The sequence below is a fragment of the Erigeron canadensis genome, chromosome 9 (genome assembly GCF_010389155.1).
Source record: "Erigeron canadensis isolate Cc75 chromosome 9, C_canadensis_v1, whole genome shotgun sequence".
In the NCBI taxonomy this organism is placed as follows: Eukaryota; Viridiplantae; Streptophyta; class Magnoliopsida; order Asterales; family Asteraceae; genus Erigeron; species Erigeron canadensis.
This window is the reverse complement of record NC_057769.1, coordinates 6,067,791-6,092,774: the sequence shown is the minus strand read 5'-3', so window position 1 is coordinate 6,092,774 and position 24,984 is coordinate 6,067,791. Positions and strand designations below refer to the sequence as shown.

Below are 24,984 nucleotides of genomic sequence, written 5' to 3'. Positions count from 1 at the left end.
CGGGGTTATAATCTAGTTATTATCCTAGTTAAAAAGATTTTTGGTTAAATACTGTAGTATACTTTTTCACTATCATATTTTTACAACGATTTTTTTTTTAATTTTACTTCACATCAGTAGGTTGGCTTTTAGTTTTCTACCTTCAAAGTTTGACCACCAATTTTTTTTTTGTTTGTTTCTTGTTTTTACCAACATTTAATTTTTTTATTTTACAACCAAATTTGAGTATGACTCTTAAATAATTTTAAATAGTAAATCTAAAACTTTCCATTATAAATTCGTCATGTTAATTCCACACGTTATTAACGTCGTTTGAATATAGACAAACCGATAAAATAACTGGTAAATAACCATCAAGACATATTTACCAGTTATTCTATCGGTTTGTATATATTCAAACATAAATGTGTAATATTTATCCACGTTTTGCATACTTGGCATCTATCTATAAAGATTGAAATTTGGGTTTTTTCTTACCACAAACACAGTCCAATGGTATTCATATTTTATTTAACTTGAATAGCACGATATCATAATACTTGTCTAAATTAGATACTTCTAGAGTTCTAGGTTAATTAGGTCTATAAAAGTAGCTAATGCGTGCAATCTCACGTAAAGATATATTACGTAAAAAAGTTATTTTTTCTTTCTTGTCATAAATCAAACACATGATCAACTAAGTAGGTTAGCTAAGTCTCTAAAAGTAGTTAATAATTTGAAATTTGAAACTATTAGTATGGAGACGGGGGTATATACTATTGATAGAATGAGTAGTAGTTCTCTTTCCCGAATAAAAGATGGTGTAAAGATGTTCTTCGATGTCCTCCTAGGATTTATGCCTGTATATTTAACTTTAGACAAACTAGGACTAATATCGTGTTAATGAGTATTGCTAACATTTTTATTTTATCGATCTTTCTAAAACACATAATCCATTGGAGACAATGTTCACCTCTTATTAAATTACTATTTTTTGGGGGTGTTTATACATAGTCGTACATATACTTAAAAATTTCGAATGCTTCATGTATACTTATCAAGACTTTCTCATGGAACTAATATTATTGAAGTAATATTGAAATAAGGGAAAAAGTTAGGTAAAACATGCAGTATATATCTTAGATAAAGCAGTGAGGATTATGTAAAAATCAGGGGGAGTTATGTATAATTCACGGGGGTTATGTATGTTTATCAAATTCAAATGTTTAATATGTAACTTTTTTTTAATGTGACAGTACATAAGCTTAGATAAAGTATGTAGTACAGATTATTTTCCCTTGAAATAATGTGACACTAACACTCATTTATATAATAATAAATTATTCGATAAATAAATGGATAATTTTGAATAAACTTTTCCTTTTTTTACTTTTATTATTAACTAGCATGATCATCGTGAAATGGGTGACGGCAACGACGGTTTAGTAGTGTCGGTAACAGGTGGTGGTGACAATGATCATTTGTGGTGATAATTGTTTTGGGCAAAAATTACCCAAGATAACTTTCTACAAAGAATCGAAATAATTTGCTAACCAAAGATTTGTAAGTGAGGTGAGGCGTGTGTGATATTAAAATAGAATAAGATATATGCTAATAAAAAATGTCTTGAATGAAAGATTTTATGCAGAAAAGCTTTATAGTGATCTAAAAAATGATTTCAAAAGAAAAATAAGTACAGACAATGAAGATTAAGATAATAAAGACTCAAGATTAAGACTATGATCTTGAATAAGCAATTAAATAAAGAAATTTCGATAAAGTATGTGACACTAGAATTTTGTTGACGGAGAAAAACCCTTGATCCTTTTATGAAATTTTAGGTAAAAACCCCGGAAAGAAACAATCGTTCCTACCTTAGTTCTTTTATTGTTATAGGTTTAAGATCACAATACAATGAATAAAGGGTGTTTTGATCGATTGACTAAGTGAATATCGTAAGTAAAAGTGAAAGGAGTGAGTAACTGTGTGTGTGGGTACAAGTGATTCAGATTGTATGCCTAAACCGACCATAAACACTATATTTATAAGCAAAGTCTAGTAACTAATATTCTAAAATATCTAGGATCTTCCGCATATCGTTCATCAACATGCTTGGACTAGTTAAGTGAACGTTGAGTCTCTTTTGACATGTGAATATTTTCTTCAATTCCGACTTCCATGGATGACTAAGTAAATAAAGCGTTTGAGTTCTTGGAAAACTGAATCACCCTTTGAAACGTGTTCAATTTCCAATTCTAGCCGTTAAAAGGTCTTCATATCTTTAGTACCTTGAATTATAGCCGTTATGATGTTCTTAATATCTTCAGTTTAAGATCCTGTTAACTGTCAACACTTTTTTGACAATGACAAAGTAACTATAAGAATTGTTAAATATCTTGGCCAGGATCTTAATGTTAAATTTGGCCACAAGTAGTGACATTGTTGAGTAGTGTATGCTGATGTAAAGATGATAGTAAAAATATTTTAGAATATCAAGGTATATGATGTTTCTTAGGGTGAATTTCGTATTTTCGCATATACTATGGTGTAACGCTTTCTGAGTGAGATGATAAATGGATAAATGTTATAAAAGAATAAAGATAATGATGTTCTTTATGGCTTTTTCTACAAAGCATTAACATTTTTATAACTTAGTACAACAATATCAATGGATTAACTAATATATTCCAATTCCAATACGTTGTTACATCAACAAAACTTACTTCTAGTACATTTTCAAGACATTTCCCTCATTCATACATAATACTCAATACATATGAGAGGAGTACTCAAGAATACGACGACGGTGACAATGATGGTGGCAGTTGCGGCGTGGTTAAGCTAAAAGTAATTGATGTAAATGAGGTATTGTAGTTATTTTTATAAATAATTTCATTAAGAGTATTATATGTATATTACGTGGATATATTAAAATTTGTGAATAAATAAGATAATTAGTTTGGATATACAAGGTTGAAAAAGTTTATGCGGATAATTTGGGTAGATGTAGTGTATGAATTGATAACATGTTGAAAGTTAAGGGTATTTTGGATTTTTAAAAATAAAAAGTTTTTAAAAAAGAAATGATGTATTTTATAAAGAAATATAGTCATATAGATAATATCTTTGAGCTTTTAAACATTTCACATCTACAAAACACCCTAAGTCTTATGTGTTACTTAAATTCCTTCTAAAGAGAGTGTCATGCCAATATGAACTGATAAGTGTGTCACCCCATGCCACATTGCCACCATCGGGAGGAACATTTCGCGGATGCATCATCAAATCTTGCGTAGAGAATAGAACTTGACTTGCATCACTACATTTTTATATGGGATTTGTGAATTAGTTCCTTTATACCATTAGTTGTGATGTACATGTACTTAATGAACATTAAGTTTCTTAAATTATCAAAATTGATATAAAACACTCATCAACTAGACAACTAATCTTAATATTTACTATTTTTACGCAAATCATAAATGTATATATTTATATTTTCGGAAAGTTGGAGTTTATTAACTACACCATAAAATCTTTTTTTTATCTATAAAAAAGTACGAGTTAAATGAAAATAGTTAAAATAATGAGAAAAAGGTAATTAAGAAGTAAGTAATGGATGTCGGTAGCAACAATATATCATAGGATATGAAAATGAAGAATGAGTGATGTAGCATTGATCTGAGAATAAAAAAAAGTGGTTGTCAAATACTAATTTAATTCAAAATTTTGAAACAAAGTCATAAAACATATATGATGATCTAACAAAAACATTGTATTTACATATTCTAGATATTTAATAGTTTAAATTAATTTTAATGATTACTATTAGATACATCAATAAATATTGATTATAGTAATAATAATAATAACAATAAAAAAAATTAATTTTTTTAAAAGCTTTATGCATTTAAACCGAAGCTTCTCTTATGTTTATTTATTAACAACTACATTTAAATAAAATTATTACTATTTTAACAAGTAATCATATAAATGTATACATTATTATCTCGTACACTAAATTTACTAGTTACATTTTTTATTTATGACAATATAATACAAATAGTTGTTTGTTGGTCTTTTTGGTTGGTTTGTTAATCCCCGTGACATGGTTGAGACTATATCAAAAACACCACGAAGTGAAATTTGATGGCTCGACCTTCGTTGGTTGAGAGTTCAGTATTTTTTTTGTAGACCTTGCAGTTAATGTTGCGGGGTGGGTATAGAATTATTGCTTTGTATTTTTCTAGAACTTTATATTTATTTTTTAAGCAACTAGCTCCTTTAGTGGATTATTCATTAATAAAATTATGCCGTTCTAAAAAATAAACAAATAGTTTAATTATAATATTTTGTCATAATTAATTACTTATCATGGTATAAGTTACTCTAGTAGGCAATATAACACCAAAGAAAAATGCTAAATGCAAACCTTAGAGTTGCACTTTACGTATATAAAAAGCGTATTTAAAAATTTTGTTTCCATTTATACACTGTCACTGAAATATTCTTTCAAAAATTTCAGACTTTATTAAAATTTTTTTGTTTGTCAAATGTTTATTTGTTTGTTTTTATCAAAAGCCATCACACAAATAAAAATTCCGATTAAGAATTTGATTTGATTTTAACATTGTCAACGACTCAAACATTGTCAATTTTTACCACTATAATGCGCGGACAATCGTATACTAGTATTTAGCAAAACCCAATACTAAAATAGTGGTATCAACCTCAAGCCCACACTTGTAAAAACCCCGCCCCTGATTCTCAATCAAAATCCAAACCATACATACTTTCCCTCTCTAACTATTCGCGCTTCTAAATTTTCGCCTTCCATATATAAATGTATAATAAAAAAATGTACTTCTCCTACTGTAAATCTGCATTTGCCCTAAATACCTATATTTTCTATTCTTAATCTCGCCGTAACGTAATTTTTTTAATCGAATCTCGCTGTGATAAAAACATTTATTGATTAATTTCTATCTATAAAAATAAATATAAAAAGCTTTTAAGTTCAATCAATGTAGCATTATTCTGAAAATGCTTCTCATCTTTTTTCTTTTATTCAATCTTCATCTTCTCACTTTCAATTCTGCTGCTGTTACTACACACGGTAACAATCATATTACTTTATTTTATTTATTATTTTTATTATATATATATATATGCTATACCGAGTAATTTATATTGACCTATATATGTTCTCAACTATCCTTTAGGGTTTTATTTTTACATTTTGTAAGAAATTTGGATGTTTTAGGATTTGCTTATATTTAAGTGATTATAATTCGTTATAAAATAGATAGTTTTTTCGAAAGCGTTTGTCATCGATTCGACTGGTGCAAGAGTAAACGATAGCGAAAAGTTCTTAAATAAGCAACCGAGAACGTCCATAAGGCTTTACAACTATCTTTAGGGTTTTATTTTCGTGTAAGAGTTTCGTAGATAGTGTTTTTATGGTTTTATGATTGGATGATGTTTACGGACGAGGGAAAGGGAAAGTGAATATACTCACTTATGACCGGGATCATACTGTTACGGAATATAGGTCATTTTAGGTAATGCTTTATGTATTTTCTATATCAAGAAAGAATTGTGCCTTAGTGTTTGGCAGAGGGCATGTAGGTTACGTTTTGTTTTTGCGGGGGCTTATTAGTAGCGACTAAAACCTTAAAAAGTTCAAGATACTGAAAGTGAATGTTGAAAAAAAGCCCCAATTTCTAGCTTCAGAATCTAACCACCAGCTTGGGCATTATTTCTAAACAAATCAGTAGTTTATAGTTTCAGACCATCTAGGTTACTCCTTATCGATTTAACTGGAAGCAGTTACATTACTAATTTTTTAATGTTTTTACTTTTCGTTAGAAACTCTAAACATACGCAAAAAAGTGAAGTTGTGAACTTGTCTTATTATCGCACTCATCTACTGGATGTGAGTTAGTAGCGTCACCTAAAATGGAAGATTTATTCCCACTTTGTTCCACATTGTGAACATGCTACCTTGTATATAGTAGCATACGGTGGGCCTTATTTTGCATGTTCATTTTTTGTTTTAGGTTTGAGATAGATACAAGATATGATTAATAATTAGGCTCGCCTGTGTCCTGCTTTGCTTTTCCTAGTGGCTCCTCGATTTCTACTCTAACCTCATTAATGAAATGAGTGGATTGTTAGTCAAGTTGGTCATTGTCTCGTGTCACGTGATTGAGGCTGCTATACATCAAGAGTTTCCTTTAATGAAATGACACGATCAATTATTATTTTTACTATCACTTCCAAACCCTTTTGAAGCCTCACCATGGCTATTTTCATTTTAACGAATTTGATTGAGCCTCTGGACTTGCTCTTGGGAATGGAACATGCATCATCCAGATCATCTTCTATGTAGAACAAAGCTGGTTTGAATAATTCCAATTTATAGATGATTCCAACGCTTGTTTTTGTCTTATATTTTAAGAAAAGTTTTTTTTTTGTTTGTTTTGTTTTTTACTTTTTGATGTGCGTTTACAGTAGCAACTTTTTCGATAATGTTGAATCTTCAAGGCTGCAAACATAAATACTATTTGGTAGGGTTAGCGTGCTCTGCAAGCATGTTGCTTTGTTGTTGCAATCTTAAAAACAAATTATTGATTTCTTTTGTTGCTATTTATGTTAAGATATAAAAACTATATAATTAGCTATTTGCCTATTTACAGAAGTTTCTGAGTCTAAATTTACCTTAACAGCTTAACCTAACAGATTTCTGACCTTTTTCCGATTTTTAGCCGTTTCTCATAATAGTTATCTGTGTTAGGTGCTGTTGCTGGTCCTAGTGATAGCAGTACGCTGCTACATCACCGACACAATCATCATCGTCATCATTCTAATAGGACAAGAACTCATGCAGTCTCCCCATCTCCATCCTCTGTACCAGGTATTTTTTTACCTTTTTATTACAATAATAAATCTACATTTCATGTGACATTGCTAACTTATTAGTTGAAGCTGGTTACTTTGATCAAATACACTTTTTGTCTTCATATTGTACTTATTGTGAATAAGTAGCAAGTCAAACAACTTATTTGTCAGACAATGATTTAGGAGGTCTATGCACTAAAATATACTTACAGCAACTTTCATCTTGTTTGATTCACTTTTTTATATGCTAATATTTAGATTATATTTGTTATAAGTAAATTGGCAGAAATTGCCACCTCCACTTATCAAAATAGGACCAAGGACTACGTGGAGCAAAATTCTTATTATGTGGGTGATAAAGATTGTATACATATTAATCTTTTGGAGGTTTATTGGTTTTTACCTTAGATTCCCGTGTGGAACTCCTTGCCTAAATTCATCTTTGATGTTGTTTACAAGGATGCTGATTGTTGTTGACTTGTTTTCTCGCTGAAAATCAATAGGAGTCCAACTTTTGTACTTCAATAAGAAATGGATGGATTGACAGATTTAAATCTTTAAAGAAGCATGATTTGGTATCGTAATTGCAATGCCAACAGTTATATTCAGGTTCTATAACCTAGTTTTATTAGAAAACATGATATCCATAAACACTACAAAAGCCACAATAAGCTTAAACAAGGAAAATGAACCTAAAGAAATTAAGTTGATGATAACCATGCAGATTTAAAGGATAATTATGTACTAACACAAGTAAATGAACAATCCATGTGCCTGCCAAATAGACAATTTTTGTCAATCCCTCATTGCCCTCGAAACAAAGGGACACTAGTTTGTAGGTTAAACTGGTCCATTCTGAACCGTACTAAAAGTGATGCGTTTCAACTTTCAACCTATCTGACGTGCTACCCAAACCACATACACGCATCTTGCCACCTCTACTCTGAACCAAAAGAAATGCTGCTTAAGACACCAACAGTGGACCGTTAATAAAAATGCTAAGCACGTCATTAACAAGCTTTCACCAACCTTCTTTACCTACCGGGGTTTACAATTTTCATGCATTACATCTGTTCAAAATTTCAGCTGTTCAGAGATAATTTACTTCATTGTATTATTGGCAGGTAGCTGTAAAAAGTGTGAGGAACCACTTACTTTGACTCCTAGTAGTACACCTTGTGGTTGTGTTTATCCAATGAAAGTCAGACTTCTTCTAGAAGTATCAGTATATGCTGTTTTTCCACTCGTCAATGAACTAGCGATTGAGATTGCAAAAGGCGCGTATTTGACTCAAAGTCAAGTGGTTATATTGGGTGCCAGTTCTGATAGCCAAAACCAGGAAAAAACAGTAATTGATGTAAACTTGGTACCTTTGGTAGAAAGATTCGATAATTTGACTGCTTTACTCACTTATGAGAGGTTTTGGTGCAAAAAACTCTCTCTGAATAGAACTCTGTTTGGAGATTACGAAGTGGTATATGTTATATATCCAGGTAAAGTTTCAAGTGTTTTACTATAACTGGCAATATGGGCTGGTCAGGCGGGTTGATAAAGGGTCAAAACTTGTTGGTCTGGGCCGACCTGAAAACAATCATTTGTCTGTTTCAAAATGTTATAACTACTTGATTATTTTATTCGAGTACGAAAAGATATATCATCAAAATACCAACCTTTTTTTTTCCCGATGAATCAATTTAAGATGTTGTAAGAATTTTAACAATGTAACTTTGACCAGCATATACATCTGACCTGTTTCAGTTCTTAGTTCTAGTTAAATGCAGTAGTTCACCCAATTGACCTGCTATAGGTTAATTATCAGCCCAAATCAACCTATTTCTTGATGAATTGGTTCGCTTACTACCTCTGTTTTTAACTTTATTGTTATTGTTTAATCATATGGTATCTACTCATAAACTGCTACAAACAGGACTTCCTACTGCACCAAACGTCCCCAATATTGGACCAAGCAGAAGTCTTGAGACCCAAGAATTCCCCATAACTGTACATTTTAAGGACAAAAGTCAGAAGCTGAACTCCACAACCATTGTTGTGATTGCTTTGTCTGCACTAGTTCTTTTGATTGTTTGCTGTGCGGTTTTTGTTATCTTGAAGTACAGAAAGGTGTGTAGTCCAGCAAATGCCGCGGGACCTGATTTTACATTGTCTGCTAACAAGCGATGTGGTAAGACGGTAACTTTTGTAGAATTCCACTTGTAAAAGTAGCGCATCATTTAAAAAAAAAGAAAGTATGACTTAAATTGGTTTCCACATTTTGTTTAGACTCAATCTAAGTGCCAGCTTGTAAGTTCCCAAACTTTTTTATCATTTGACATACACCGCTGACCTTTTTCTGTTTCTTTGCACATATTTTATGATGATATCTAGAGGTGCAAAAAAATGGGTTGTCTTATTGGTCATTACATGTACTAGTCAAATATTTAATTTTTTGGTAGGGGTTGCAAGGTGTCAGTTCAGGTTGTGATGTCATAGTCACTTTTTGTTGAACTTATGTTTCTTTAGTATATGGCTAGCGTGTCAAATGTGATACATAACTTATAATATTTCAATAGTATATAGTATTTTGAATAAATATATTTAAAATTTAATATGCTTTATGCATAAATAGACCCTTTGTATGCCTTTCAACCTGTATGACACATTGACAAGTTTCCGATTAAGTTACATACATGTATATGTATATATATGCATAATTTTGTCAGTTTGACTTTATAAAGATAATTTGTAATCCAAAAGACTTCACTAGTAAACGGGTCAAAAGGGCCGCCTCTAAATTCTAATACCATTCCCCTTTGGAAATGTGATAATAGAAATGAGACCCCTTCATTACTTTTAGTGAATGTTTTAAGTCATCACTTTATGTAGATAATTTACATTAACTGTACCTATTCTGTGTTGTAGGTCTTGGAACATTGTTATCAAGTGATAAAGCAAGTTCCACATTGGCATCTGTTATTTTCACCATGCCCGATTCTGTTCTATCTGTTAAGAGGTTTGCACTATGTGAGTTAGAGAAAGCCACTGAGAAATTCAGCTCAAAAAAAGTCTTGGGTGTAGGAGGTTTTGGGTGTGTATATCATGGGATCATGGAAGATAGAACAGAAGTTGCCGTGAAATTGCTTTATAGAGATAATAACCAGAATGGAGACCATGAGTTTATTGCAGAAGTTGAGCTGTTAAGCCGGTTGCATCACCGTAACCTTGTTAAACTGATTGGTATATGCATGGAAAGACATACGAGATGCTTGGTATATGAGCTCGTTCCAAATGGCAGCGTTGAATCTCATTTGCACGGTATGCTATTTCTCTTTGCATGGTTTTTTGTTATGGGTGGCAAAATGTTTGGGCCGTATGGGTTGGGCAATGGTGAAAAGGGCTAGTTCTTGGTATGGGTCAGTTGACCTTTTACATCTGTCTCCAACGTAGTGAAGTTTTTTTTTACATAAATAGGCAGTGTGTCATATATGGTTACAATAAATACTCATAATTATGATCATAATAATCTTATAAAACGATTTAGGCAGTCAATGTTCCAAACTACGCTCAAATTCGACAAGGCTTGAACGTGTCTCAAAAATTTATCCTAGGCTGGAGCAAGGCTTGATAGCTCATGAGTTTAATGATGCACTCAAACTCCTCTCGAAAAATAAACCGTGAAAGGCTTGAGTTTGGCCTGTAAAGCTCAAAGCTTTTCTTTCAAGTACATATGAAAAAGACTTAAAATGGAAAAATATTTAAAAAAAGTCATGAAAAGTCAAATTCCAATTTAACAAAGTTTAATAAAATAAACGATATAAATTTAAGTAATTAGTGTATATAAAATATGGTTTTATTTAAATATATATACATACATATGTTATACGAGGCTTGAAAAGCTCAATAAGAACTCGAGCTGAAAGTTTATAAGCTTCATTTTTGGAGTCTAGCTTGGCTCAAACCAGCCAAGTTTGAGACCGAGTTTGAATAATTCACTCAAAGCTCTACCTGTTAATAGCCCCTATATCTAGGAGGTATTATGCCATAATAAAACTATGGACCACATTCGACCTGTTTGGCATGTTCCTATTAAGCCATATATTTTAGTTTTACACCTTTGACCCATTAGAAATAAACATAACCTAAAGGCGATCCATTCATAAGTAAATGGCTTGGTACCTCTAGGTTTTTCCAACGGAATGTCAGGCTCTCAAAGTTGCACCAGAGTGGCCCCAAGTCATCTGAACTTGTGAAGAATATAGTAGTTGTGGTTATTTGATTGTAATTATTGCTACATGCTTTGTTGCTGATTACACAACATAACAATGTCAAAATCCAAAATTCATCCATTCATCTGCATTTCACGTGTAGATAAGCAAAAAGGACCCCTTGATTGGGATGCCCGATTAAAGATTGCGCTTGGTGCAGCAAGAGGGTTGGCTTATCTTCATGAAGATTCTAATCCTCGTGTGATTCATCGTGATTTCAAGGCCAGCAACGTCTTGCTAGAAGATGACTTTACTCCTAAGTTATCAGATTTTGGGTTGGCAAGGGAAGCTACAGATGGAAATCGTCATATCTCTACGCGAGTCATGGGAACTTTCGGGTATATTTCTTATTTTTGCTTTCCAGTTATATATACACGTAATAATGAATTTTAGTTGTGTCTCAATTGGTATTTGCAAACTGTCAAAGTTATGGGTGAATTTCACTCAGCTTGCCTAAAGTTTTACCTGTGTCAGTGAATTTTGTGCTTTCATTCAGTTCATTCAGCTGTTAGAACCTAAGTTTGTTAGACTAGAATGACACATCAGCGGGTTGGGTAACATGTCAAAGGGGTTTGTGTCTAACAAGTATTATGGGAGATTTTTTGTACACCATAATTAGTTCCTAAAACACTATGTTTGTTGTGTGCCGTTGTGCAATGTTATGTATGGTGTATGAAATAATTTGGTAGGTGCATAAATACCCTTTTGGTATGGATCGATACAGTAAGAGTGTAGTAGGGCTCGCTTTTGTCACCGAAAATTTTATCATCAGTTAATGTGTCATATATGTTATTCTGATATGATCCCACATCGGCCAAGTATGGGATTGGTTGGTGGTTTATAAGCCTAGGTGTCCCCTCCTCCTTTGAGCTAGCTTTTGGGAGTGAGTTTTACACCTAGTCACCTAACTTATGGCATGATACAAGCCTATTATGGGATGGGTTCGTATCAATTGGTATCAGAGCCAGCCCTACCTTTCGAGGTTCCAACACTTGGAGTGGTGGCTTGGACCCAAGGAGAAGGGTGCCAACCGTGACCAACGTGGACGTTTGCTCTTTAAAGGGTGGGGTATTGATATGATCCCATCTCGGCCAAGTATCGGATTGGTTGGTGGTTTATAAGCCTAGGTGTCCCCTCCTCCTTTGAGCTAGCTTTTGGGAGTGAGTTCTACACCTAACTTATGGCATGATACGAGCCTATTATGGGATGGGTTCGTATCATATTCTCTGTTTAATAATATTATTTAGGAGGTTCTATGCAATAAGATATACCTTGGACATTTTTCTTGATCACCATTTGACCCGTTTTCATTTAAGTCGATGTATCAACGTTTTTTTCTAGTACAGGCATTTGACCTCTCAGAGATGAAATGTAATCCAAATGAACCATTCATAAGTAAATGTTGTCATCTCTAGACTATAGTCTATATTTAGTTTGTTGAAAAAATACATACCAAGTGTCTCGTATATGCTCAAAGGCTTGTTTAAGCTCAGAGTTTGGGCTCATGTTTAGACAGGATAGTCAACACCCCTAGTCAAAGTAAATTGTTCCTAATAAAGTCTTTGACTTGAGATTTATATGCTTATACTTATATTGACTGAATTGTCCTTGCAAATTATTTAATACGTTACAGTTATGTGGCCCCCGAATATGCCATGACGGGCCATCTCCTGGTCAAAAGTGATGTCTACAGTTATGGGGTCGTGTTATTAGAGCTACTCTCAGGAAGAAAACCAGTAGACATGTCTCAATTTTCTGGTGAAGAAAATCTCGTGACTTGGGCTCGCTCGCTTCTCACAACCGAAGAAGGTCTTCACCGCTTAGTCGACCCAACCCTTGCCCGTACCTGCGACTTCAAGGACATGGCTAAAGTGGCTGCAATAGCTTCCATGTGTGTGCACCCTGAGGTGGCTCAAAGACCATTCATGGGTGAAGTAGTCCAAGCACTGAAACTCATATACAATGAAAAAGATGACACCACTACTCAACGGGACTCTTCTGCAGTAGAATCCGACTCTAAAGGTGATGGCAGCTGGTGGAACACCGGTGGAGAAGTATCGCGGCGTTTATTATATGACAATGCTTCTCCTCTCTTTACAACAATGGCCTATAACTCGAGTTCTAATGAAGTGGACGAGGATTCTGCTATCACTGGTCTTGAAAATAGGTCCGGCCCGCTTAGGACGGGCCGAATCAGGTCAGGGTTATACAGATTAACAGGAAGTATGAGTGAACATGGTGGGAGTAGGCATCCTTCAAAGCCTTGTTGGAGTGAAGGTTTTTATTTTTAGTTTGTTTTGGAAATGTACAGAACTGGAAAATGTATAAACTCAGGTTTTGGAGGTAAAATAGGTTTGGGCTGGGTTGTATTGTATGAAGAGATGTCCCTCATTATAGGGAATAGAAAGAATAGAACAGAATGAATGGAATGAATATGTTGATTTTTTTAGTTTAGTTGACTCTAAACAATATATTGGTTTTTACATTTCAGACAAGAAGTTGAGTTTATAACATCTTTGTTGAACATCATCTATTGTCTGATTTGTCTAACTTTTTCATTTTTGTATTCCTTTTGGTTGGAAATGTGGTAGGTTCGTGTGGTCCATAGTCACAGTAGGGATCACTAGAGTGCCCACAATCTTCGTTCTAGAGCAGGCGATCCGAATCGCTTAGGAGTTGGGATTACAAATTGTATTCCAAATTTAGCGGTCCCAATAGTTTTCTAAACCTTAATGGGCCTCTCGGGTGCGTGGTTTTGTTCCTTAAAATCATGTTCCAAAAGTGTTTGGCTCGGCGAATTCTGTGGAAAAACAATGGATATTCAATCTAGTAAACTTTGATGGTCACAATGGGAAATAATTAACTAGATTCTTTTATACATAGCTAAAATAGTTGCAATCCTAGATATACCATTTAATGGCATTCTTTATACAAACGTGTACACACTTCACTAATATAGTAATATCTTTTGAGGACCTTTTGTGTTACATGAATGAGTGCAAACTTTGGTCCGACATTAAGTTGCAATTGTTCCAATCAGTATTGAAAAGAACTTCTTTGTATTTAATCTGCGAGTGGTATTTAGTTGGAAATACAATCAGAAAGTTAATATCGTTCTTATAGCCTTGGGCCATGGTCTCAAAAATAATAATCACAAGGTTAATACCGTTCTTATAGCCATGGGCCAAGGTCTCAAAAATAATAATTACAAGGTTAATACCGTTCTTATAGCCTTGGACCAAGGTCTCAAAGACGAGAAAATTAACCAAACCAAGCACCTTTAAAAGTCGGAGACAAACATCTGTGTCAATACATTTCTCATATGCATCCTTTCAAAAACTCGTGCGGACTCCTCCATTCTTTGACGTCTCTCTTCAAGTTCACGCCTTCTCACTTCATGTTCACGCCTTTTATACGCATTTTATTAAAACAAGTCTAAATGGAAATCCATTGGTTATTATTAGATAGAAACGTCGGTTGAAAATAGAAGGACTAGAAATGCATTTCTAGTTCTAATCTGGTAGAGATAAAACATAAACCAAATTGACCCGTTCATAGGTAACCATAAATGGGTTGACATCATTAGAGCTAGTATAAACTATTTTTGTATGGCAAGTTATAAATGACCTAGATCTTGTATTGTGAAATTTTAACATTTCATTAAATAGTCACCAACCTTATATTTCCAGTAGTATTTGTGGCATTAGAATAATGAAGCGACTTTGTCACCTGCTATTTTATTGAGGACAAGACGTTCTCTTCGTGGGTGTGCACTTTTTTAACTGGCGAGGTATTTAGAATTGGCAAAACAATTGGTTCGCGTAGGCTGGGTAACCAGTTAAAGTTTGGTTTTGGTAAAAACAGGTAATCTTTTACCATCAGTTTAGGGTGGCCCAAAACACTTATGTTTCGTGTATAAATATTTTTGGACTATAAGTTAAGTAAAGATGATCACAAAAACTTGTATTTATATGATAATCAATCTAATTTTAGAATGAAAAGATGATTCTAAGGCACTAAAAGTATATGTTGGGAACTTTTGATGTGTTTTCATTTTAGTAAATTTTTGCAATGCTACTCACTTGACACACTTCAGAGATAATACCCAACCCGTCAAGAATAAGCATGTCAAAATTGTGACCTTTACTTTGGAGGGCTTTGTGAGTATCTGAGGTCTCACAATAGACTCATTATTTGACTAATTTAAAGGTCAATGATCTTGACCCTTATTCAGCCATGGCACCTGCAACATCTCTAGGCTACCTGCTGTATATATTAATGATGTCAACAGTCAGTCAGAATCTTCCAATAGACTTTAAATTCTTGCCAATGCTACAAAACTGTATGAGCAAATGGGTTTTGAAATCAAGCAATTACCCTGCATTTGTTTACAATAAACTTTTATTGTTCTGTCACACAGTATATACGACTTCAAGATTTGGCTTTTGGTCGTTAAAGTGTATAAACTATATGCTTAAATGAGGTTAGGTACTAGATCATATGGTAAGTTTACTTGGGTAGAACATGAGGTTGTAATGTAGTAAAACTGTCCCTTTTTCACTTTTCATATACAGTTACACTGTATTCATAAATATGTGCTTGTTTGACTTTTTTTAAAAACTGATTACTTATTAGCTTTTTCTTGTGATTAACGCACACTGATTACTAGATGAAATGATAATCATAGTCTGTATGGGATATACATTTCTTGGGTAATTCTTTGGAGATACAAGGAGGACATTTGGTGTCAATGTGTCAGAATCGGGTGTATAGCTATTATGTCTGAGTATGTTGGTTTTTGTTTTTCTTCTTTGTCTGTGACTTGGTCAACAGGTCTGTGCGTTTGGATTATTGTTGTTGGGGTTGGAAGGTTTGGGTTTGGTTTGGCTTATGGATCATGTTTGAAAGATGGTTGGGTTGACAGAATGACTAAGTGCTTTACACTTATTGTCAAGTTATGTGTGACCTTATGATTCTTTGTCACGTATAGATTTTGGTATGCATAATTTAAATCTTTGAAGGGGTTGTATAGTACTTGCAGATTTTTTGAGAATACGGCATGGAAGAGTGCTAATATACAACTAGGTTAGTTTAATGCGTTACACATTTATACCTTATTTTTTTATTAATTTATCGTAAATGATATATAATACAAAGAGTCGTAGAAGTTGATGTAAATGTTTATAGGCAATGGGGGTGGGGTGGGGTTCAATGCCCCCCTTAAAATTTAAATTTTATCTTGTATTTTAAAATTTTTCATATATTTCTAAATGTTAGGTTTTAACGTTTTGCACCATTTTAGATTTATTTTTCATTAACTTTTTAATTTTTTCCCTCAGGGATTTTTTTAGGTACCGCCTCTGATTATAAGTCATAAAATAGTCGTTTGTGTAGATTCAAACAAAATTGTCAACAAAATGGAAGATATTAAATCTTATTACAAAGAAAAAGTTGGAAAAGTAAAAGGATTTAATCATAGGGTACTTAAAAACATAATTTGAATTATAAATGGGTCAAAACCTCCTTATAGATAGCATTTTTCGTGATATTCATAACGTTTTCATTCTTGTCCAAAATCAAAATTTTCAAACATTGTTTACATTTTAATTGTTACACTTGTGTAAAATCACCACAAAAACTAATTTTTTCCAAGGATTCAAATGCTTATGATGGGGGCTTCATCTCCGAATATTGAGTTTTATCTTATATATTAAATTAACAGAATCACTATTAGGACGAATACAACAAAATAATGTTTCGTTAATAGCAAAGTTAGAATGAGTTGTTCTTCCACCTTCGAGTAATAGGTTGCTATCCACTTGAGACAACATTCGACACAATTTCTTGCTTAGAAACGATTGAAGCAGCTAACATGTTTTATTTAAATAACTTTTTTGACCACTATAACCATACAGAAAGAAACTACCTTCCATGTTTTTATTTACAACATTGATTATGACGTGATATAGTGTTCATTGTTCATCGTTTAAGACGAAATATAGTTATTGATGTTCAGTTCTTATTGATGCAATATTAATGATACAACACGTGGATTCCATGAATCAATCTAAAGTTGCTAGAAGTTTGGTTGAGACCATTCTTAACACGACTTGATGGAGCATTTCACAGTATCGTAACGATGTGATTTTCTCACTAACAATATACTCTTTTTTTTTATTACGTATTATTACTTGTAGTATAGCAACCGTAATAAGAAATTGTATATTCCATGGGATGAGTGGCGGCGACATAACCCTCTCTTATAACTAGAGTAATTTTATGCTTACAAACTTTGTATAAATAACTTTTTCTAAAACACAACTTTCACCAACTAAATCATCTTTATATTTTCTTTCTCTTGTTTCATTAAACCATCTCACATATCAATCTATTTTTGTAGAAATTCATAAAATGTTGGTCGCTCTAGCAGTCTAGCATAGTTTGTACTTGGTCAGTATCAGACTTTGCTTTATCCGCCATTTCATTTCCAACTAGACAAATAAACCAGTTTACTGCGCGTGACGCCACGCGCCACCACATCCAGCTTACAAAATGTCATCTATATACTCTTCCACCGCCATGCTTCCCAGTTTCCCCTCCTCTTCTTCACGCTCCTCTTCATCACTCACCCCCAGGTACACACATTTACTTCCTACACACATATATATATGTATATATATATTCAAGTATAATAATATATATAAACTCATCGGAGGTACATATTTAGGGCAAATATGTCATCTACATCAAATCAGCCTGATGCTCCAACAGTAGTATGCATTTCTACTTGCCTTTAGTGTTTTTTGTTTTTCATTATAATATTATATAATTGACTGATGCTAATAGTAATATATATGTATGTATGTGTGTAGTTAGGGTTTGGTGGTGTATCGGTGGATCTATTGGCGACTGTTGCGTCTTTTCCTAAACCGGATGATAAGATTAGAAGTACTAGCATGAAGGTATAATATTGTAGAATATAGTTTGTTTTATTGAGATTCATACTGGCCATAGCATTGGCTGAGACCTGAGAGGTAAATTCAATCAAATTTGCTCTCAGGTTCAAGGCGGTGGCAATGCGGGAAATGCTCTAACTTGTGCAGCTCGGTTAGGATTAAATGCTAGGTTGATATCCAAGGTATGGATTATGTACACTATATATGTTGAAGACTTTGCTCTAGAATTAGTTATGCCTCGTTGATTTTTCATGTTGTGGGTCTTTATCCAATGGTAAGCTATAGCTTTTCAGACTATCTTGCTTGGCTCTACTGAGTTTTTCCACGTGTGCTTACTTGTCAGGTTGCCAACGATGCTCAAGGGAGAGGAGCATTGGAAGAATTACAAGCTGATGGTGTAGATGTCTCCTTTTTTGTGGTAACAAACATGAATATTAAAGAGAATAATTTATGTAGTACAATCTTGTACCATATCGTTGTGCTGAGACTTGCTAGTTTGCAAGATAGAGGTATAGAGTCACCTAATCAGTTAAAGCAACATGTATCGTGTGGTCCATAGTCACAGGGATCACTAGCGTATCCATAACTTTCGTTCCTGATTGGGCGATTCGGATCGCTGTACAAATATGATCCAGATTGCCCGGAATCACGAACTTTATGCCAAAGTCAGCCTTCCCAATAGTTTTCTAAACTAGACTATGCCTCTCGGGTGCGTCATTTTTGTTCTTTATAAATAATAAGTGTGTGCTAGATGAATGAATTAAATAGTATGCACAACTATAAACTCAAATGCTTGTAGATTGTATACATGTAAATAGCTCAATGAATTTGGTAGTTGACAATTTAATAACTCATTGATAGGTTATTTTTATTTAATAGCTCAATTGAATATGATAGTTGAATTCAACCTGGTAGATAAGCTTGTATTTACAGTCGGTAGATGAGCTTGTCATTTATTTGAATTCCAACTACTATTTTCACCCCAGCCATTTTCGTTCCAATAATATGTATACTTCCAACAACAATTTCGTTCAATTATGTAAAATTTTATCGGAATCCCTGATGTAACCACCATTGGCTTTCTTTTCGGATATGCCTTTTTTAATGTACTTTTTGTTGATAAAGAAAGTATTTCATAACATAAGTTGCATGAAAGTTAGGAGGTTGTAACCTAAAGGTTATTAAACAACCACAGCTTTATATATATACTTCTCCGTTGATGTTCCTTTCTAGATTTCTTTTTGTCTGCCCGTACATGTAACTGGAAGTCTGGAACACATAATTCTAATTTCAGTAGACTGTACAAAACTACAAATGCTTATGCTATACTTGTGTGTAGCATGAACTGTCGATACTTTTCATTACAAATATATCAGTATATTTATTTGTGTGCAGGTTTCTGAAGAAGGAAATTCACCATTTACCTATGTGATTGTTGATAATCAAACGTAAGGGTACCTAAATTATGGCCTGATTCCTCTTTTTTTTCTCTCTTATTACCTAATACCTCCTCATAAACTGCCATGTATGATCAAGTGACCAACTATGTACGGGACACTCGTTTTCATCATGTTTCATCATCTTTTTTTAAAATATTTTTTTTGTTGAACTATAAACTTGTTTTGGCTATTCTTGCTGAAAGAAGTGCCGTGTTCCCTAATAACCTAATGGCTTTGCATCGAAATTTTTTAACTTTTTGTAGTTTGTAGTGTAAAATTGATCAACCAGATCTATATCAGTATTTGCTTGCAGTTGCAAAACCAAAACAATTATTGTCTAATTAGTTCAATGAATACCGCTCTTTCCAGGAAAACTCGAACTTGCATTCATACTCCAGGGTCGCCTCCAATGATTCCAGATGACCTCAAAAGCTCAACTTTGGTATCTGCTTTGAAGGGAGTGAGTCTTGCTTATTTTGATGTGCGACTGCATGAAACTGCTTTAGTTATTGCACATGAGGTGAGTGTTGTGATGTCTAATATTCTTAGTTCTCTTTTTGCTTGTCGTAATCTTCTTTTTCGTCCAAGTATTTATAGTCATTAAATACCTCCCCATGTGCAATTGTGAGCTGTGAGGCATTATGGTTAGAAACCAGCCGTCTATTGCTATTTAACTTGATTACAGCCCAGGTGATACTTGGTTAGTTGGTATTCTAAAAGGACCCTCAAACTATATCATAAATAGTACATGTCATATTCATTTGGATAAAACATTATCATCAAAGGTTTTCTTATACATAAATGATGTATGGTTAATTGTCTAATTGATTGTTAGACTAAACAAAAAAGTTTAGTTGTAATTAGTATATTTAAGTTTGGTTAACCTTTAACATTATGGATGTCAGTTTTTGTACTTATGTTACTAACCAAATGGTAATCCTATTTAAATATGTAACTCTTAAAGTTTACTTTGATACATGATCCCGCTTATAACTTAAATTTAAGGAGTGTTAATCAGTCAGTATTTTTTATGGATAAATTCTATGCAATATATCATGTCATTAAAAAGATCTTAATTAAATGGTAATTGAGCATTCTGATTGGTGGGATCCAGAAAAAGATGATGAAAACAAAGTTGTATTAGACATGCTTATACCAAACCCTTCAACATTCTGGTTGGTGAGATTTACAATAGATGATGTAAACAAAGTTGTGTTCTCTTACGATTGGAAATCACTTTCTATCATATAAGGAATTTCCTATGTTAACAGGATATATTCAATCACTATTTGCTATCTTAGTAGGGTGTAAGTTGTAGTGAGCCCATTAGTTATCATGTCTTTCAAGTTTCAAATAGAGTGTGATGTATGATGTATCCATGATCAATCTATAGTGTTACTAGAGGTGGTAAAAATGAGTGGGTTGGGTAATATGTGAGAACTGTTAATCTCTGGTACGAGTCAAATTGGGTTAGTGTAGGATTGGGCTGACCCAAACAATCTTTTTTTTCTCTTTTTATTTATTTATATATATTTTTTTCTTTCTTTTTATTTATTCTTTATTCTTTATTTATTTATTTTTATTTTATTTTCTTCTTTTTTTATTTTTTTTCTTTTTTCTTTTTATTTTTATTTCACCTCTTTGTGGCCGGAGGTCCTTATGGAAGCAGTCTCTCTACCTTTGGGTCGGGGTAAGACTGTCTACAGCTAACCTCCCCCGTACCCCGTCTAGGGATTGGGTCTTTGTTGTTTTAATCTCTTTTTTTTTTCTTCTTTTTAATCTATTTTTATTTTTAAAAAAAATAGAGTTTATTATCTGTTCTGTAAATGCAAAGTCTTAAGATGGTTAAACTATCTGTGTCATTGCAATATTAACATATTTTATCTTGTAATTTGATTTAGGAGGTTTCTGACATAAAAAGTCATATACAGGTGATTTTTTCAGCTCATATGACCCGTTTTCTTAAGTCATTGATTATTTGGCCTATTTGACCTGTTAAAGATAAAGCATAGGCTGCATAGCCCAAATTGACACAGCCTTGTACAAGTGATAGACCCTCTCTCTTGTTTGGTTTATGCCTGATATAAATGATTATTTGTTAAAATGTTTCCAGTGCAGGCGAACCGAAGGAGTATACCTATATTAATTGATGCTGAAAGGCTAAGGGAAGGGTTGGATGAATTTCTACATTTATCAGACTATGTTGTGTGCTCGGCAAAACTTCCACAGGCAAGCTGATCCTTTTTCCAGTTTATCTGTTTATAGTTTTCTTTCTAGATGTACCTACCTTTACTTGCTTCATCCATGTATTTAAGTGTCGCATTTTCAAAACTAGAAATCAAAATTTCTCTGTCTGACTACTACAATTTACACATGAATGAAGTTTTGAACTTTTTCATTGCTAGTAATGTTATTTATCTGCTCATATTGGAAAGGCTAGCATATCAAACACAGCTTCTACCCCCACAAATATCAGAAAACCAATATATAATCTGTAAGAAACCTTCTTTTGAAAAGTTTAGGGTAAAATCTTGTGATGGATCAAGAGTCAAGACAATGTAGCAACCAGATCTGAACATTCCAAAGAAATGATTAGCAACATTTACCGAACATGGGCAGTATATGTTTTGATACTAAGAGAAGTTGCAGCATCTGTAGGATAATTCATGATGCAGGTCATAATTTTCCGCAGGTTTTCTAAACTTTTTTGTGCTTGTCAAGGACTCAATGTATATGCAATGATTCTATGCAGTAATCTGTCTAATGACGAAATATTTTGTTCATCACTTATCTTTTGAATAAAATGAGTTGGAATGTTTCTAACCAAAAATTGACCATTTGACCTAAATAAATGTGGTAGCTTTGCTGCATATTTCCATGTTTCCATACATATTTATGTTTGTTTATATATTCAGGCATGGAGTAATGCTCCAACTGTTCCAAGCGCGCTTGTTTCCATGCTTTTAAGGTTGCCAAAGGTCAAGTTTGTCATTGTGACTTTGGGTTCAGATGGTTGCATGATGCTCGAGAGGAGTATAGCTGGTGAGCTTGGGAACTACAGTTTTTAATTCCCTTTCACCCTTCACTTCTATCTTTGTGGACAACTACAGAACCACTTCTTTTTCTTTTTCATTTTTCCTCTTTTTTCTTTTTCATTATCATTTGTATTCCCCTATCATTGGTTAGCATTCTAATCTTAGTTATGAGAGCTTGTACTGTTCACTTCACTTCCAGCAGAAGATAGTCAAGCTGAAGAAATGGATGTAGACAATATGGTTGAACAGTTGAAGCAGAAAATTGATAGTGTGAAAAGTGGTCCTACATGTGTTCCTTCAGTAAGCCCCTTTTGCACATTAATGTGTTACTATGATTAGTTTGTTTGTCAGACTACTTGAGAGTCGAAAATATTTGTGTTACTGGCAGTAACCTTCTAGTCACCAAGAATGAAGATTGCTAGTAATTTCAAGTCTCGTCCATTATGATTAGCTTTTATATGATGAAAATTCCTTCTTCTCTTCTAAAAAGGCTAAATTGTGATGTTAACAATGTTGTTACATTTTTATTCCCACGGTTCAGGATATTACAATATTGCAAGCCAAAGGAGTAGGGACTATATGCGGTAGACTATTTCTTGGAAAAGCTGAGAAGATACCAGAATTGGAACTTGTGGATACAACAGGTGCTGGAGATGCATTTATAGGGGCTATATTGTATGGTACGCACATATCACTTACATGTTTACTATCTGTAGTACCATAATTAGATGTGCAATACTGCAATATAGATCCATTTACTTATAAATGGGTGATCGGGTTATGATTTGTTTTTAATGAGGTTAAATGGTCTACACAAAGGTTTTACTTTAAAAGGAGACAAGCTGAAAGTGATCTAATAAAAACTTCCTAAACCTCCTTAAAAGAACAGTTTAGATCATTTTCGTTATCGTGTTTGTTACAATCTAATTTGTACTAAATTTAGAAAATGGATACAGATGTGTTGGCTAGTCGGGCCAAACTCAGACAACTTGCTTCTACCTGCAGTTAAAAACTCCCTGCTTTTTTGACCCATTACCCAGCCCATCCAGTTTATGACCTCAAGGACATCAGGAACTTGCAATAACTCAATAAGGCATGCATTTAAACATAAATATACTCAAGACATGAACGACTGTTATATGACTGATCCATCGGTTTTGATGCAATCATGCAATTCATTTTTGTTGCTGAAATAGATGACCAAATTAACAACTTTTAATTCGCCGTGGTGTGTAGCTATATGCACCAACATGCCACCAGAACAGATGCTACCGTTTGCAGCTCAAGTTGTAAGAATTTTGATCTCAGCTTAGCTTACATATTCTTTTTATTGATCATGATATTCAATTTTGTCTACAAGATTCAGTTGTTAATACTGCATGTGAAGTCATAAAATGATTATTGAGATTTCAAGGATAAAATTGATGTGGATGATATTTGCCTAGATACAGAGAGTCAAGTTACTTCACATTTACATTTACCACCTTTATTTAATTTTTGTTCTTTCTTTTTGCATTAGATTTACCAAACTAAGTAGGTGTTCGAATGCGATATTTTGATCATTGCAACTGATTATCGTGATGCGACAATGATCAGTCTTTTATATTTAGATGACAAGATTCCGCTTGTGATCAAGTTTCATACTATATGCTACAAAACTGTCAAACAATGATCAGTCTTTTATATTTAGATGACAAGATTCCACTTGTGATCAAGTTTCATACTATATGCTACAAAACTGTCAAATGATTGGACAACTTCACCCAATTTTGGAATTACTCTCCAATCCCATAAAATGTGCCTCTAGTTATTTTTTTTCTTTTCAGAAATGCCCTTATTTGCCATTATATATAATCTTATACATAATCAAAATTTGTGAAACTGATTATCAGACTTTTACAATTCTAAACAACAAAGGCACATCCAAAACACGCATGCAATTCTTTTTCAAATTTGACTATGCAAGATCACAGAATTATCTTCATATATGCACAACCAAACACCAGCCAAATGCGGAATTGAATGTTGCTATTTATGTGTGGATGAACTCCATTCAGCTGTTTCATCTTGGGACTGAATTCTTTATATCTATGATTGACAGGCAGCCATCAGTTGTCGAGCATTGGGAGCTCGGACAGGTCTTCCACATCTCTCGGATACCCGGCTGACGCCTTTTTTAAATTAGAGGCCCCTTCTTACCACAATGGCAGTGTGCGGGGAAGAAAATTGGGGCCTGGTTTCCGAGTTTGTCTTTTCTTTCTTTTTTACTTCATTGGATTTTTTTGGATCGATATTGTACTCCTTGTGCCATTTTAATTTCTTTTACCGTCTTATTTATCTCCCGAGACGTGTGCTTCAGTAAAATTGAATAAAAAGTTTCTGTCTTTGCATTCAGCGTCTCTGTGATTAGTAA

General features: G+C 33.5%; 2 protein-coding genes across 8 annotated transcripts; both read left to right on the top strand.

Moving 5' to 3' along the window:
- The first annotated feature begins 5,022 nt into the window (after positions 1-5,022).
- Positions 5,023-13,562, top strand: LOC122582957 (receptor-like serine/threonine-protein kinase ALE2). Its single transcript, XM_043755392.1, has 7 exons — positions 5,023-5,095; positions 6,776-6,895; positions 8,004-8,372; positions 8,807-9,061; positions 9,799-10,191; positions 11,245-11,479; positions 12,775-13,562. Exons 1-7 carry the CDS (start codon positions 5,023-5,025, stop codon positions 13,430-13,432), a joined length of 2,103 nt encoding a protein of 700 aa, XP_043611327.1. The 3' UTR covers positions 13,433-13,562.
- A 3,927-nt stretch (positions 13,563-17,489) lies between these two features.
- On the top strand, positions 17,490-24,965 carry LOC122582350 (ribokinase-like). Of its 7 annotated transcripts, XM_043754724.1 has the most exons (14): positions 17,503-17,776; positions 17,869-17,914; positions 18,014-18,103; positions 18,202-18,279; positions 18,441-18,515; positions 19,493-19,545; positions 19,906-20,056; positions 21,438-21,467; positions 21,655-21,765; positions 22,452-22,578; positions 22,771-22,871; positions 23,113-23,251; positions 23,808-23,860; positions 24,673-24,862. In XM_043754724.1, exons 1-14 carry the CDS (start codon positions 17,694-17,696, stop codon positions 24,754-24,756), a joined length of 1,221 nt encoding a protein of 406 aa, XP_043610659.1. In that variant the 5' UTR covers positions 17,503-17,693; the 3' UTR covers positions 24,757-24,862. The 7 variants fall into 7 exon arrangements, with proteins under 7 accessions (XP_043610662.1, XP_043610659.1, XP_043610657.1 ...); XM_043754727.1 differs by lacking the exon at positions 24,673-24,862 and having other exon boundaries at positions 17,490-17,776; positions 23,768-23,847; XM_043754722.1 differs by lacking the exon at positions 23,808-23,860 and having other exon boundaries at positions 17,504-17,776; positions 22,774-22,871; positions 24,673-24,965.
- The last annotated feature ends 19 nt before the right edge of the window (positions 24,966-24,984 follow it).

What these genes read in the sequence shown, in the direction of transcription:
- LOC122582350 (XM_043754721.1), top strand. Translation starts at nt 17,694, where the DNA reads ATGTCATCTATATACTCTTCCACCGCCATGCTTCCCAGTTTCCCCTCC. An exon ending in TAGATGTCTCCTTTTTTGTG is followed by an intron (nt 18,516 to 19,492) that starts GTAACAAACATG and finishes ATTTGTGTGCAG; the next exon opens with GTTTCTGAAGAAGGAAATTC. An exon ending in GCTCGGCAAAACTTCCACAG is followed by an intron (nt 21,766 to 22,451) that starts GCAAGCTGATCC and finishes TTATATATTCAG; the next exon opens with GCATGGAGTAATGCTCCAAC.
- LOC122582957 (XM_043755392.1), top strand. Translation starts at nt 5,023, where the DNA reads ATGCTTCTCATCTTTTTTCTTTTATTCAATCTTCATCTTCTCACTTTC. An exon ending in ATCTCCATCCTCTGTACCAG is followed by an intron (nt 6,896 to 8,003) that starts GTATTTTTTTAC and finishes TATTATTGGCAG; the next exon opens with GTAGCTGTAAAAAGTGTGAG. An exon ending in GTCTGCTAACAAGCGATGTG is followed by an intron (nt 9,062 to 9,798) that starts GTAAGACGGTAA and finishes TCTGTGTTGTAG; the next exon opens with GTCTTGGAACATTGTTATCA.